Raw genomic sequence first — 17,058 nt, 5'->3', positions numbered from 1 at the left:
GTGAGCGCAAGTGGCCGTTGAGAAAGTCGTAATTTATATAGAGAAAATGATTCGGGTCCAGTGCAGTGGGAGCTGAAGGCAATTTTTCCTCGTGTGCGAAGCAGCAGCATCTGTTTGGCTAGCGAGGAATCGAGGCCGAGAAAAGTAAGGATCGGAAGCAACACGTTACATTATTTTTTTGCCAGTCGCCTGCGTACACGAGCTTTTGCCAAGCAGTTCGATTAATCATGGCCGCGCAAATACTCCGGAGCTTGCACGTCGTGACAAAGCACACCGAGCCGTGACACGCGATGAAGAGTCCCTCTGATAGATGATTTCGCTCGCTCGCACATTGTTAGTTTGTCAAAGCTTTGACACTGCGCCACGCGCCCAACGCGCCGAAAGTATTTCGCTAGCTTTGCTGGAACAACCGATATCTTCAAATTACGAAAACTCAATGGAATACCTATGAATCACGAGATAGATGGAAAATATTTCAAATAGACTTGTCATATTCTTGCAAATAAATCCGTGTAAAAAATTTTTTTCGTTTCATAATTATTTTGAAAGAAAGAAAATTCATTATGTACGAGGTGAAGTTATACGGGTTCAAGTAGTAGATTATTACATTACTTTTTGGCTGTAGGTAACGAATGTAGTAATTCAGACGTGAGTAGAATGTTAATAATTACCTTAAAAATGTTACAGAATTTAACGTAATTTTTCATAATAAAATGTGAAAACCAAAAATATATAAAACAATATGTTCTCAAAAAATAGTCAAATAAATATTAGTAAATAATGAAATAAAATATTATATAGAAAATTGTTGTTTACTTACAAAGCTATACATGGATAAAATAATGCAGATAGGAGCCGGAGGGATAAAACAAAAATTGGTCAGCTATCGAGGTGGGAGTTCAGGACTTGGAAACGTGCCGGTAGCGGTGCACATGCGCGCTATTCGCGGCTATGCAGCGAGGCTAGAGAGAGCTGCACAATGTTTCGACTCGTAAGTGTTTGACACTCTCGTGGCTTCAGTTGCGTGCCACAGCCGTTAGCGGCACGTTTCCACCTTCGCCGCACACTTTTTCACTTTCGTTCAAGTATGATTCAGTGTTTATCAATCGTGTTGTATGCCTTTCGTAACAATAATTGGCTCTTGAAATTTTAGTGAAACTTTTGTTCGGGAGGTCGACATGTGTTTTTTAGTTGAACATTTTTTCTAAGTAAGTGCAGTTTTGAAGATCGGACCGATGTATCGTTTGAAGTAGATGTGACAAATTGAAAATATACATTTTTCAGACCGAAGAGATGAATTCTGCTATGTCCAAGTTACTTTTAATATATTGTATCATCTTTGCACTTGCTATTATTGGTAAGTTCATTTTATTTTCATAAAGATGTATTAATGAGTTTTTTTTTTAAATTTTCATGATTATTAATTATCGAATTTATGTGACGAGCTATATATTATTTCTTTTATCTTTCATCATTTTCCCTGCAATGTTTTATGAGCTGTAGTTTCGAGATAGATCTCGAATAAAAATTTTTTTTTATTTACGGAAAAAATGTCTCAAGATTTTTTCGCGCACGCGAAAAAATATTATGATTTTATGCGTTTCAAAGCTATGCATACTCTACACATTCGCTTTACTCTCTACTCTTTGCTCTGTACTCTCAACATTCAGTGGCGGTTTGTGTAAAACTTGTTTCTGCATATAAAACTAGTTTTTTTTTTCATAAAGTCATCCACAATGGATATAAATTTAAAATTGAATCTCAGAAAGCTCACCTCGGCTTAGACGTGTATCAAAAATGTGCAACGGGTTGTCAGCAACCTCAATTGTGATTCCGTTCGTCGAGCAAGATCACGTACAGGATAGTAAATAGCAAATAATTCCAAGCCCTTGCAAAGTGAATACGGATATATATTATATAGAACTATTTTGCGTGGAAGAGGGAGTAGCGAACGAGGCACGAAGCAGAGGAAACTTTAAGAGAGTGGCGCGAGCTAGCCGGTGTCGAGTACTGCGGTTGACGACACATTAACCCTCTCGTGGAAACTGCACTACAGCTCGTGCGGTGGCAACTCTCGTGTCTAAATGCAGCCACTTTTGCCTCGCTCCTTCTTCTTTTTTTTTTATATTAACTTCTTGGTGAGAAATTTTTCGCGTTCCTGCGTTCGTCAAATTTTAATTGCCAATAAATTCGAAGTATGCCGCACGCTTCGAGTAAATAATTCAAGGAACGACGCGAGACTAAGGAATGCCTCGCCCAGCAACGGCACATGCCTGTCTGCTTTATGCATTTTCCTCGCGTGCTTAGAGCTGCTGTTTGTAATTTCATTTCTCTCTTCGGGCAATTGGTTTCTCGAAAAATAGATTCTATCGACCCTAATTTTGTATCACATGTGGCTTGTACAAATTTTAATTAATGAAGCTTGTACTTTTATTTCCGTACTCTATTTTGTTTTTTTCCCTCATTAAAAAAAAAAAAAATTAAAAAAAAATGTTTGTTTGCACATCATGAAAGTAATCTCAACGAAAATATTATATTTTTCCATTAGATACATGAAAAATAATATTTTACTTTCATTCATCATAAAAATATTGCACTGCCGAGATAATAATTTTGTTATTATTATCATTTTTTACATATGCACGATGATAGTATACTCTGTGAGTTCTAACAGTCGAAGAAATTTTTTACACTAAAAAATTTGATTATATGCCGGCGTTTTCACATGTATTAAACTTCAAGGAGTTCAAAAAAGTACAAGCGATTAAATCAGAGGAAATATACGAGATTGAAACATTGAGAGCCAAGCCCTTAAAGCGACTACATTAAAAATCGCATTAATGTAGAAATCAGATCGTTGCAACTGAGAACAGTAACTGTACTTCATAAGTTGTTAAATCCAGATTAACAGAACGCAGGGGGGAGGATAAAAAAAAGTTGGCGAATAAATAAGCCCTTTCATAAATCAACTCTATTATGTTTTTTACCGTGCGCGTAAATGCTGAAACGAATTAAAAGCCGACAGGGAAAAAAAATGATTCTGCCGCTGCCTTTCCGACTCTCGGCGCTGTGCAAAGATACGCGTATTGTGTATTATAAGCTCGAGATTATAACTTATGCATGTGCAGTAAAACATCTTATGGCGCGACGTGATATTCGTGCGCGGTATACTATATGTACGCGCACACACACGAACACGGTATACGTGCGTGACCTTCATGCTCGCGTGAATCCATCTGGTTGCGGTTACACGCGCCTAAATGTATATGCGCGCATCGCTCGGCCTCTCGTTCGTTACGTAGATTTATTTTTAGAACTTTTTGTTACGGTCAAAAGCTTCAATTATCTATACAAGCTTCATAGCAGGGATATTTTCTTTATTAAGGCAATACTCCGAATTGTTTTCTTTGCCCAGTAGCGCCTGTGCGCTCGATTTTCGTAAAACGTATCGTGCAGCTTACGGGCGAAAAATTGGTAGCAGCAAATTTATGAGCAGAGCTTACGACTGTCGAAGAACCTACTTATTCAGCCCTACCCATCAGACTTACGACGGGCGAAGATCCATTTCTCTGACAAGTCAATAATGGCTCGTTTCTCGCAAAATACCCAGCCACAATTTTGTTTTCGCAAAAATAGCTGAAAATGTGAACAATGAACGCAATATTTATAACACGTTCGCAAGTTCAATTTTATCTTTCGTTGAAGCCAAAATAAATCCACTCGTGGCTGGCGTGAAAACGGTCCGTGCAGTACCAATTGCGATGATCGAAAGGCGTTTATGTATCGTTCATACGGACACATGCACGGGGAAAAATGAGCCAGAGTGAACATCCGTCTCAGTCGAAGCGTTTCCTGTTGCTTTTTGATACCGCAAGCTGAAAAATGCATCATTGCTTCTGCATGAGTATTGCGGGCAAATTTAAGGCAGTCGAGTTTGGTATTTTTTATGTATTCGCGCATTATTCTGTCATCATTGAATGAAAATACTATCAGGCCCGCGTGTTGTTTTTTTTTCAATTTTCAATTGCAAACGTGAAACATGGTGCTAATTTTTCAAAATTTCAAAGAAATTGAAAACAATACCGTATTGAATCTCTTGCAATGTACATATATAGAAAAGATATCTGACCGCACGTTGGCACCATATGTTATCGAAAATTCTGCTGTCAGACGATATATACATGCAATATATACGCTGAACACGAATTTCCAATTCTCACCGCGTGCGATATTACTGCAAGCACTTATTTTTATTAAACAATACGTATCGAATACATGTAACGGCGCTGAAAAAAGTTTCGGCTCAGGATTTCGTTGTATTACGTATCCTTGAAAAGCTATGAGAGCTTCGAGTTGGGAATTCAACATAATTTTCGAAACAAAAAAAGGTAACTCGTAAATTAAAACTGCGCGCGTAAACCGACACCCGCTGGACCGCAAAAGAAAGAAAAGAACAAAAGGTATATTAAATAACGCGCGTACGACTAACTTTCGTGTTAGATTTTTACATGGTCTCGCTCGTGACGCGTTATTAGATATCAGTTTCTGCAATTTTTCAGTCAATACCTCTCAGCTGAAATATTTTCGGCCTTTTGATAATTATTTTTTCGCAACGAAAAAATTTTTCATTTTCTGTCAGGATATTTGTTTTGCCTTGAAATGGAAACCTAAAAAATGTTTTGTTTTTCGCTTTTGTTATCGATCACCGAAATGTATTGGTATATCGTTACGAAAGACTGCTCGTGTATACGTATGTTCCGAAGGTTTGAAATGTTGAAACTACAAATACTTACGGGTATCGAATCAAAATGCAACTCGGAAAAAATAAAAACAATAAAATATAAAAAGTAAAATTACGTGCTCGACTTGGTACACACACGGTCCGTTCAGTAAAAAAACTTCCATTATCGATCGATACACAAGTATTATTGTTTTACGCTCTAGCAGGTCGAAAATTTTTGCGAGTCACAGAGAAAAATTCGCATAATGATCAAGCACGAGAACTTTTATTATCAGTAAAATATATGGACAACGAGCAGAGCAAATCCTTCTAATGCAGCTTCGAACGAAAGGCAATCGTTACTTTTCTTCGAAAATACCTTACCACTGCTGCGGCATCGTACTTTGTCATACGTTCTTATAAATTGTAGTGGAGCTCCCTCAGTATTAATGCAAATGGTTGCACGCAGATGCGGGAAAAAGTTGCCTCGCAGAAAATGCGCAGCGTGTATGGGATAGCAAGCAGCAGCACTAAGGAACATCGTGCACCGACGCAAACGCTATTCTAAAGTAGCGCGGGGACAATAAACTTTCCATATAAATTTATACGCGCGTGCTGAGTTGGCGCGCCGGCTTATCCCAGAGCGAATATGTTTATATAGGTGCTTTGTTTATTAGCAGCTTCATTATCAAGGGTCAACATTAGCCGGAATAACGCATAATTACGAGCATGGCTGATCCCGGTGCGGGTGGCCAACTGGAAATGGACTTACACACAGTGCTTTATCCGTATAAAATATCTACAAGAACGACTATGGGCTATTTGTTCATTGTATCTTGATGCACTTAACAATGTTATCCTTTTTCTTTCTCAAAACGAACCTTGGATTACGAAATACCTAATTAAGTGTGAACGCTGCACTTTAATGTTTAAAATTGTATTCCTTTTCGTTTGATGTTCTATTTTGCAAGTTTACATCAAAAATTATTTTTGTGACTTTTTTTATAACAATTTGATCTCAATAAAACGCTACAGAATCTTTTTCTTTTCATCAACAATATGATTTGTCAAAACTTACAAAAAAAATCAATATAATCGATGTCAGAGTCAAGTTAACCACCTGTTCTCTTTCCGATTTTCTTTATTTTTCTTCTTATTCGGATGAACAGTTTCGCTGGAATCGTCTCACGAAGCTCGTCAAAATACAATATTGCCGAAGCTCTATACGAGTCTTTGTCCTTTCGCTCTATTACTCCGCCTCGATATATAATACACTTTTATCTCCATTTTTCCTTCGATGTTTTTATCTTTCCATACGTTTCCGTGTGCTCGCTCGCTCAGAGACGAGTATTTTCTTTTTATTTCTTTTTCTTCTCGCGGCCAAATCGAATGAAGTAAATCGTCCTCGTCGGATCCGAGCGTAGGGACTTTGATTCCCGCCAAATTAAACGGAATAATCTTCCAACGAGTTTACCCCATTGATTCGACATTTTTTCGCGTGCGCCGCCGAGTTTGCCTCAGCCCGACGTCGATTAAGATGCGCCCAACGTGCTGCACTCGAGAACTGCATCACATGCACTTACTTTTGAGTTGTAATTGGATGAGATTTAGCCGGTATCGCATTATTTATCATCCGCTTAGCTCGACGATCCGGACGACTCGGGATCACGGAAGGCTCGTTTCTACACATTTCCTACTTTGCTTCTTGCGCTCGGTCTTGCAATACGTTCGGCGAGATATTTTTCGAGGGGGTGCGATAAAAAAGGCGCTGAAAGCTCCACTCTATGTTCGGAGCGCCTCGGAACAAACAAACATTAGTCGAATTTTGAGCGAGGCCGCAACTAACGGCAAAAGAGTATGAGCACTAGTCGCTACGGCCGCAGAGATTTAAAATAGAGCCTGGATTGGGCTCGGGTTTCGCGCGCTCCACCGATGACAGGAGCTTTAAAAATCGTTTCCAACGCGCACCTCCTCTTTCACTGGCATAGTTTCCGCTTTAATTACTTCAACCACTCTGGAACGCGAGTAATACTTTTGTATCGTGTGTCACACAAATCTTCCACCGTCCCAAGGAAATGAGTTTTCTAACTCCATTCGACCATTTCTGAATAATGTTCCGCTCTAAAAGCGTACAAGTTTTGCTATTATTTTCAGATTATATTGCCAAAAAAGTGATTCATTTATTCAGTATATTTATAAATTACTCTCTATTTATAAAACTTTTTGTGCAATGTGATTGTTATACTGTTGTGAATGCCCGTCTTAGCAGTGATCCAACGACCCGCCAGAAGTTCATTCATTATTGTACCTTAACAATATTGGTTTGGCCCTATTACATAAGTTTATTTCTTTTCATACGCGCCACGAAGGAGAAAATGAGGTTCTTTTATATAATAATCTAGTTTTGCATTCAGAAAGAAAGAAGACATTGTACTTGTAAGCCGCATGTTAATGCGAAGTTGATGTACGATATCGATCAAATTACTTTTTTTATATTACTTCATCTTTCATTTGCGTATTTTCAATTTTTTGACAGTTTGACGGGCACCAAATTGTAATACATCGTGAATATTTTTTTTTCTAATGCAGCTATCTATATAATATTTACTTATATATTAATTTTATCAATCAATTTAGGTATTTGATACCTGACAAGTATAAACAAAATGAAAAAAAAATTAATTTACATGTAAATTATATAACTTATGCTACGTAGCTCTGCTGAATAAAAAAATTAGCAATCATCATAGTAGTATTATCACAAATTTTCAAAATTCTGTTTTTGACCGAAATTTCTTATTTAATAAAAAAATTTTTTTTTATTATTTTTTTTAAATTATTGCTTTTAACAGTCGTAGCAAAGACAAAGTAACAATGCGAGTTTTGGGGGGGTTAGGCGAACACGATCGAGGTAAACTGCGCGTACGCGTCGTCGCGCATGAATCAAGTTTAAATTAAATTGAACGCCACGGCGATGGCTTCGTGCGGCCCGATGTGGCTTGGAGGTGGCAGCTGTTGCAGGGAGAAAAGCAGAGACACAGGCTGAAAGTGCAGGATGCTGCTGCGGTCGTCGCGTACTACTGCCACACATAGTCTGCGGCGCAATAATCAGCGACTCGGCAGCTTCTCATCCTTGCTCGGAGGCTTCGACATTATTTTTCACCTTTTGCGCTTCGGTCGACTAACGTGCCTAGCCCCTGAATATACGCACTTGACTTTCTTTAAGCGACTCGTGAAAATCCATCGAGTCCCTCGATGACTTGTCGGCTAGCTTGTAGCGAAACGGGTTTATTTGCCTGAGCGGCACGTGCAGACTCAACTGCGCATGTGAATCTCGCTACTGCCTATAAATATCGAGCTGATCTGTCCGCGACGTACAGTGAACGTGCGAGGCAGCCGCCAGTCAGCTCGTAAATCGGAAGTGCCGCCCAGGGGAAGTGCCAACGATGATATGATCGTCCTTGCCATAACTACCAACAGGGTAGCACCCTTCCTCTTATTAATTGAAAAGTTATCACTACTTTAACATCCTTAAGTATTACTGATTAAATTTTAGAAAAGGATTAATGTATGTGCAACTTTAAATATTTAAATTGAAGACGCGATTGCTTTTTGATAAACTAAAAAAGCTCATATTTGATGAAACATGTGAGATGTAAAATAAAATGCAAATAAACCTAGAAAGATAAGGAGTTTTGAGAGAAAATAAGTCTACTCGAGTGACCTGAACGAATTATTACTCCTAAATAAGCTGAATACTTCGTAACTATATTCTAAACTACGATATTAATGACCATGACTATGATATAGAGAGAAGACTGAACTGATGATGATGAGTAGGGCTGTGCGAGTACTTGAAATAACTTGACTCGTCGAGTTCGAGTCGAGTAAAACTCGAGAAATCGAGTACTCGCATAGCCCTAATGCTGAGATTTAAGTGTTAATCTAGAAAGCACAAGTGATAATTTTTTTAAACCCTTTTCGGCCCCAAAACCCAAAAAAAATTAACTTTGCAATTCGCATAATTTTGCAAAACGTTAAAAATTGCTCGAAAAATTCTGAAAAAATTCTAGTGTATTCTTCGAGTAATTCTAAGACTTTTTTTATTCTTGGTAATTTTTTCCTTAAGTTAATATTTATTCAGAAAAAAAATTCATGAAAGTATACAAAAAAATTATGCATTCCAGACGCCATTTTGTTAACTCCTCGGCAAATTTTTGGTACATAATATATGTCATTTTAAAGGTAAGACATTTATGCCACGGTTTGATGAGTTTCCGAGGTCGTGGCAAACTCGAAACACGTTTGAAATTTGGTTTGAAAACCAAAAAACCGAAAAAAATTGTGGCTTTTTTTGTTTAAACTAATTTTTCACCATGTTAATAACTTTTTAACACAATTTAAATACCACCATTGAAAAGGAGAGCTTTCAAACTTTAAAAATCTGTAGGTCGCATTTTTTTCTAACACCAATTGTGTAAACTGTGCAGCTTCGAAGAGTGAGGTGTTGTTTGGGTCATTTTGGGCCGAAAAGGGTTAATGTGAATATTTATTCTATGAAATAATTTTTATTTAATTTAAGGTACGATAAGAGCCAACAATTTTAAAGAGAAGCAATCATAGAAAGTTGAGATATTTTAAATAATTCGACAAACGAGGAAGTAAACTGGGTAGAAGAAAGAAAAAGATGGAAGAGAGAGAGAGAGAGAGAGAGAGAGAGAGAGAGAAAGGGAAAAGCGAAACATTAACTTTAATGATTCGAATATCGAATAACATAAAGATCCGTTAAATTCACTTGGGTAATTTTCAAGATACACGGCCAAAATTGAAATTAGCCCATGAGATTTTTTTCACCTGAGACCCTGGAGCTCATTAATGATACGAAGATTTTGAGTCTCCCATAGCAACTTCAGCGGCGTTTTCAAACTTTTGACTTAGTAACTAATTTTTTCTTTGAAGTTTTGTTTAAAAACGTAAAATATGTTCAGGACTGCATGATTTTTTATTGACACCCAGAATAAAGTTTTAAATTAAAAAAACATCACGGAGCTAAGTTTTGACCTGATTCGAAAAGTTTAGAGTAAATAAGGGGTAATCTTTAAATCTTTACATTATAAAATCTGATATTAATTTAAAATGCAAAAGTTACTATATATTTGATAATGAATTTGAAAGGAAAAAAAGTTACATTGCCCGGCGTTTATATTTTCTTTTTGCAGATGTCAAAGGATTGAAAAATGTTAAATTGGAGGTGACTCCAGAGGTAGTAGAGCAAGGCCAAGAGGCCATTCTCAGGTGCTCGTACGAGCTCGAAGATGAACCTCTTTACTCACTGAAATTCTACCGGGGCGAACACGAGTTCTACAGGTATTCGCCCAACGAAAGGCCCCAAACGAAGATTTTCAATTTCACTTGGATCGAAGTCGACGTGAGTAATTTAAGCTGTATGAATATATCGGGAATCAGTCGAAATTGAGATGAACATGTTACGATAGGCGAGTCGTTCGAGCGAGAGCCAAGTGACCATCCGCAAAGTAGACTTCATATTAAAAGGAAACTTCAGCTGCGAGGTGACGACGAACCCGAGCTACACCACCATGACCAGCACCAAAAGCCTCACCGTCGTTTGTGAGTAGTTCCAATTGCTTCTTTGAATTTTTTCGTTTCTATTCTCGCTCATTGCGTAATTGTTGCGGCACGACGCTAACGAGCAGCAGCTCTCCTTTGAGCGAAGCGTCGCAGTCGAGATATTTACATAATATTTAGCTTCGATTAATACGACGCAACTGAGATGATCTTGGCAATTTTACAGCTGTTCCCAGGGGCAAGCCCGTTATCGCGTCCGAGCGAAAACGTTACGAGCCTGGAGAGACTCTGCGAGCTAATTGCAGCATTCCACTTTCGAGACCAGCGGCTCGAATTTTTTTCACCCTCAACGACGACGCGGTAAGTGCAATTATTTACACGACGCCACATTTGCGCGGTTTCGCCTCCCCCGCCTCAAACCGCCGATTTACTTTGCCGATATTTCTCGGGGGATAAGCTCGCGCGAGTTGGCCCAAGTATCACACGTGATTGAATTGCGAGCAATCTCATTTGATTCGACGAATTTTGCGCAAAGTTCGAGTTACTCGCAGACTCCGGCTACGCATGCGCAACGACGCTTGGGGTAAAAAAAACACTCGATGGTAAGTTTGTCAACAGCCGCGCGTGTGTCTGTTTGCCTAGAAAAAAAGTTGGCGTACGAAAAATATGAAAAGAAAAAGACGAGAGCGAAAATATCCACGTAGATGCTGAGCTCTACGAGGATGTTTCTGCCACGAGCAATGATGCGGAATTCCGTTGCGCGTATCGAATAAACGAAGCGTTACCGAGAGTGCGTATGATATGTACTTACTACCACTCGTCGGTCTATTTACTTTTTTTGTACATTGTGTCTTATTAAAAACTCGTGGGAAATGTTCAATTAAAAAAGCCACAAATCTTCGTTATGAATGAGATTTTTAGATAATGCATACACTCTTTTACATAGTGGCTAAAACCAAATTTTGTACTTCATATTGCATCAGTTACTTAGAAATAATTGATACACTGAAAACTTACGATAAAAATTTGTAGAAATTTATATCAAAAATTAATTTAAAGTGAGTCCCAAAAATATATGCTCAAGTAAAACAGCCATTTCCATTAAATATTTAAGATTTGTTGGCTGAAGAAGATTTTTTCAATTTGCACTTTTTCTTGGCATGTGCATGGCATTCTAGAAGATATCAAAGGGTATAAGACATGTTCGAAGGATTTTAGTCAGCCCCGTCTATGTGTCGAGTTTTTTGCCGACCCTGAGTATCTCGATGGCATAGGCGTCGATTTTGACACTTTTTTTGTCGTAGCGCGCGACTCGAAGCTTGCCAAGTGACGTCGGTTCTTTTATCCCAGAGTTTCTGCAACTCAGCCTAGATACTTTCTGGTGTCGGAAAGAACAGAATCATTTTCCAAGCAGTTAAGTCGAAGCAGATATCTAAGCTCGAGCTAACCTTTGCCAATATTAACACTAACTTTTTTCCCAAGTTACTCGGGGGAGCTTTCGCACAAGTATTACGGCCGACGTATAGAGCCACCCAGAAATGCACTCGAGCACAGCTCTATACACAGCGACAAACGCAGTCTCGCGGATATACAGAGGTTGAGCAGACATTCTGTTAGAAACTGACAGTCGGCCGCGTCGAGCTAGCATGGTAATATCGCGCGCCTTGCAATGCTTTATTAATTCGATGCAGTTACGGGGCGAGCGCAGCATCGACAACAAAGGTCACTCTTCTTCCGATTGTCACGTATATATACAGTCGTACGCTCGCGCGCGCGCACATTTCGCAGGTCCGCCCGAGTAAAATAGATCACTACACAGTCGTCGCTGTATAAACGCTAGCTTCTATCATAGTTCAAATTTCCACTTGATTTATCGGTTTATCGGTGGTGCACTGCGAGATCGATGTTGCGCTCGTGCAGCCGCGATGTCGTACGTATACGTGCTGTACACGACGCGTAACGACTAATTCAGTATACATATCGCCGGTGCTTGCGCCCAGTTAAGTGCAATGCCGAGTAATTTAACTCAAGCATTTGGCAAAGTATATTCCCGCTGCGTGCACGCGCGTCGATTGTTTATCCGATACATATAAATTGTACTTTGAGAATTTCGCGTTTCCCCGATTCCTCCTCGCTTGGATCGCAGGGGCTTATCGAAAGACAAACAACAAGTTAAGCAGTAGCGTAGCAGCAGCAGCAGCGGCGCCACTAAAGAATCCGACGAGTTTATTATATCGATGTGCATTCGTATGTATATGTGTGTGTGAGTGCGGGAGCTCCGTGAGCGAGCAACATCGAGCTTAAATTTGCATACATATGGGGTCCTTTGCTGTGCGAGAGAGAGAGAGAGAGAGGGAGATGATAGAGATCGAGGTTGCCGGCGCTGTTGATGCTGCTGCTGCTGCTTGGGAGCTAATAGTACTGTGCGAGCAGCGGCAAACTCGAGCTGCAGGATTATTCGGCAAGTTTCGTGATTCTCAATCTCGAATGTACATGCGAGTGCGCTGCACCAGAGCTGATGTTGTGGTAATTCGTGAATATGATTGCGAATATACAGAGGCGACTGCAGCGGGGCAAAGCGCAGCTCTTTCAAATCACTCCGCGTACTCCACGCGCAGATCGCACAACTCGCATCGCTTATCTCCATTAATTTGCCTCTATCTCTGCTCTTCTATACTACGTACGGGTCCGTGTTTGACTAGCGAATTGCTATAATTTTTTTCCCACTCGAGTCCATCCCTCACTCGTACGGCTGTATATCGGGACGGCAGGTAAATTCACGCGCATTTTTCAGCTCACGAGCATCGAAACGACTAATGTCATGTTCCTCTTACTCTCTGCGTCACACAGGGTGAGAGAGAAAACGAGAGAGAGAGAGAGAGAGAGAGAGCGACGAGAGAGCTATAGTGTCGCGACGCATCGCGCGTGGAGGAGGGAAACGCTGCGACACTGAGCCCCGTCCGTAATCCCTGGGGCTATTGTCTTTTTCCCCCGACGCGTCCACGGCAGTAGCTAATATGCTTTTCACTCCCTCCTTATTTTCCGACACGGCTCTTTGTTTCGAGTAAGTTTCGCGCGCGTGGCGCCGCTCTCGCTCTTGCCTCTGTGAAATATTTAGTGGGTCAGTTCCCTGGCACCTGCAGTCAGCTCACCGGCCTTCTCTAGCTCAAACACCTTCTTTATCTTAAATATAAACTCGCCATTATCTTTTGTAAATTTACCGAGTTAGCTGGCTTTTTTTTAATTGTTTGTTCATTCGACTCGACTGATCGCTTTCTCGACGAATAAAATATTGTTTGCGTTTGAGCGCCCGAGTATTTGTTGTCTGTATGCCAATACACTGTGTATGGTATAATTGAATCTCTTGAGAAAATAGGATTTTCCGTCGCACTGAAAGCATCCATACACGCGTTCTCTCGACTGTGGATGTGATGTAGCTACGTCAACATCGATAAGGGTTAACCAGTAGCATGTAGTTTGGTGGAAATTTACACAATACGCTGAATAATCCTTTATAAATTATCAACAATATCGATAGCAGACTCGTCCACGTAAAATATCTCGAATTATGTGTGCATAATTTAATAATATTGTAGACAATATAGAGAATAATAAAAGCGATTATTTATATATCAAAAAAGATCGCCATTGCAAAGCATACCGCTATAAATGCTACACGTCGTTTTTACAATTCAATGAACGAAAACCTTTGCATGCTTTTTTCCCCGGTGCGGTTTTTATTTATTCACCACAGAAAAAAACCAAATTCATGCCTGCTACATGAGAGAGGTGACCTTTTTTTTTAAAATAATTTACGGAATTTCCGAAACTGCTGGTACAATCCATTTCCTCACTCAAATTGTTTTTGCGGTTAAAAATATATGTATCATGTCTGGTTACGTGCATACGGTCCGCATTTCCAAAGTAATTAATACACATTGTCATTGTTGTTATTTACATTTGTTCTTCAGATACAACTGAAATCGCTTTTTATTTTTTAATGATCTCTTCCTCTTTTAGAAACTTGATCCACAGCGGGGTGAATTATGTTTTATTTTTAATCAAATACTTTTCAATGTTGTGACGCATGTTTCTAGTATGGGGAAATTACCTATAGTGACATTTCTGAGCAAATTTTTTTTTAGAAAAAAGCGGATTCTTTTATGTTTGAACTCTGTGTCACTCTAAAAGAGGCTAACCTTTTAGAGTGGATGAATGTCTATTTTCTACTGTCATTTCACCTAGAAACCTACAACCTCCTTTTTATTATTTTTGCAGACTATTTTCAAAGTAAATTAAGTTATGACAAAAAAGGAGTTGTTTGCTTCGCCGTACCAGTCGTCGTACTATATCGTCCAAAAGAGCTTCGTTAAAGACAGGCTCGATAATTAAGAATGGTTTTATGAGAAAAATGATTTCATGAAATTTTTGTATTTATTTGAAAAAGTTTCATCAATTACATTCGGCAAGATTTTTACACATAGAATAAGAATTATTAAACATCATAAATAATTAAACATTAAAATTTTAATATAGGTTTAACTGACGATGAAGTAACGATAATTTTTATTGCAGATAAACAATATATACGTGCAAACTCTCAAGAGCAATCAGCAAAAGTTACAATCCTCGAGGTCATCAACGGATCTCAACAGCATTAAGCTAACGAAGTCGTTGATGAACGATGGCCAGCAGCAGCAGCAGTATCGACAGACATCGTCAGAAGATCTTTTGCAAGGAATCGAGCTGAGCATGCCACTGCAAACGTTTCATTATCGCAGCGGCCAACTGAATTTGCGCTGTAGAGCAAAAATTGCTGATATTTACGATGAGTGGAGCGAGCTTCAGCTTGGTACTAGGTTACGCGAACCAGTCCCTGAACGAGGTCAGTATTTATTTACGTTTATTTTTGTCAATTTCATTTGAATAATTTTCAACGCTCGTGGATTTAATCGTGATATTTTAAATTCGAATTATAATGGATAAGACTATTGTAATGCTTTTTGCACCTCGGCAAGCCAAGCTATAAATTGCGCGATTTCACAGCGAAATGCTCCTCTTGTCTAAATCCCGCCAAAAACAATCGAATATTCAAATACACTAAGAGACATTAGTCGATCGCTTTTGCTCTTGCTCCTTTAGTTCTCAAGCGACTGGGGGGCTTCGGTCAATAGCTGCTGCAGGAGACAAAACATTTCGAACTCGCTTTTCGGTGCGCGGTGCAAGTTTATCGAGTATTAATATCAGCACAATACATCTTAATACGTGCATCGACGTATATGGAATCTCTCCATTTATTATATGGCCAAGTCGTTTCCAAGTGCAACAGCGACGAAGCCGAAGTTCTCTAGCTCTCGGGAGAGAGAAAGAGAGAGAGAGAGAGAGAGAGACTTGGAACCGCTTATCAACTCGGCAGAGACTCTTCGCATTCAATGACTGGCGCCCGAGATACCAGAGAATTGCAATAGTTGCGCGCGTGGGGCAATCGTTGAGAGCACCTTTGAGATCGCAAACAACCCTTCTGCATCGCTGAATTTTCTCTTCGGTATCCCTCATTATACAGTCGATACGAGCGCGAGCGTCGCTATTACACGGTCTTGCGCAACACTCACTTGAGTGTATACACACTTGCTTTGAAAAACTTTTCTTCAGTTCCCCTTGTCTGTAGGTCTGTAAGTTCGTACAGGCCAAACAAAGCTACTTTTGAGCAGCCCCCACATGATCATAATTCTGAAAAGTTTTATTTACTGCTGTTTCTAAATACGAAGATTAATTCGAAATTATTTTTACAGTGCGATCGTCGCGTGCAAGCAGTCAATACCACAATGCCATCTGCTCAATTTTACTGGGATTAAGTATACTTTTATTCTACTCAAGATAGTCGAATAATACGCAATGATTTTTCAAGATATTTTATCTTCGATCGCAATTAAAGAATTAACTTATGCATTCACAGTGAAAAAAAAGAGGAATTAAAAATAATGAGTGAGTCATATAGTTACAAAACGTTCCCAATCCAGAATCTGAATAATTATACGAATCGTAGAGAAATTATTCAAAAGACATAAGATTGTTTTATAAGTTTGTTATTTTTTTTTGTAATTCATGGTACTTTTGAAATGGCAGAAACGATTAATAAGAGATTTTTGACCTGCAAAAGGTTACGTTTTTACTGACACTTGTACATATTGTCGAATATTTTTAGTTATAAATTTTCTACCTTACATAATTTTGATATTACTTTTTAAATTACAGATTATTAAAAGAAATGAAGTTGAAAATTGATGTGTAAATAATAATCTTATCACTCATTAGAAAAGAGTGCTTGAATATGCAAGCGAATTGTATACAAGTTGTTATGTAAATATTTATATTTTTCAATGCTTCATTTCCATTCCAGTTTCAATAAATTGTTTTCTGTTACTGTAGTGGCAAATGAGATGATATAATATGTAAAGTTATAAATAGCACGTTATAAAAATGTACGTTAAAACTTATGTTAGTGATCTAATTCATATTTATAATAAAGTTAACATTTTGTGCTCGAAAGCCTAATTGAATCATTTTTTACTGGCTTATTTAAAGCTATTTTTACCTTCAGGATAACACAAAAAAATATTCTCTTGGTGTTTAAAAGGTGATTAAAAATCTCAGGTGAGTAAAGGTCGCAGACTCGCATGTCTTTCGTCAAATTCAGAAAGAAAAATGAGAGTCAAAAAAGTGCAATTAAACAACTTGTCACCACTACCGCT

The 17,058-nt window shown here is 38.8% G+C and overlaps 1 protein-coding gene across 1 annotated transcript; it reads left to right on the top strand.

The window, feature by feature from the left end:
• Nucleotides 1-1,046: 1,046 nt before the first annotated feature.
• LOC106651516 lies at nt 1,047-16,861 on the top strand. The gene is made up of 7 exons (XM_014370044.2): nt 1,047-1,208; nt 1,285-1,357; nt 9,940-10,148; nt 10,216-10,348; nt 10,533-10,666; nt 14,882-15,191; nt 16,099-16,861. Exons 2-7 carry the CDS (start codon nt 1,294-1,296, stop codon nt 16,185-16,187), a joined length of 939 nt encoding a protein of 312 aa, XP_014225530.1. The 5' UTR covers nt 1,047-1,208; nt 1,285-1,293; the 3' UTR covers nt 16,188-16,861.
• Nucleotides 16,862-17,058: the final 197 nt, after the last annotated feature.

This window comes from Trichogramma pretiosum, unplaced genomic scaffold (genome assembly GCF_000599845.2).
Source record: "Trichogramma pretiosum strain Unisexual culture from Peru unplaced genomic scaffold, Tpre_2.0 scaffold68, whole genome shotgun sequence".
In the NCBI taxonomy this organism is placed as follows: domain Eukaryota; kingdom Metazoa; phylum Arthropoda; class Insecta; order Hymenoptera; family Trichogrammatidae; genus Trichogramma; species Trichogramma pretiosum.
The sequence above is the reverse complement of the archived record's forward strand: the minus strand, read 5'-3'. Positions and strand labels throughout refer to the sequence as shown.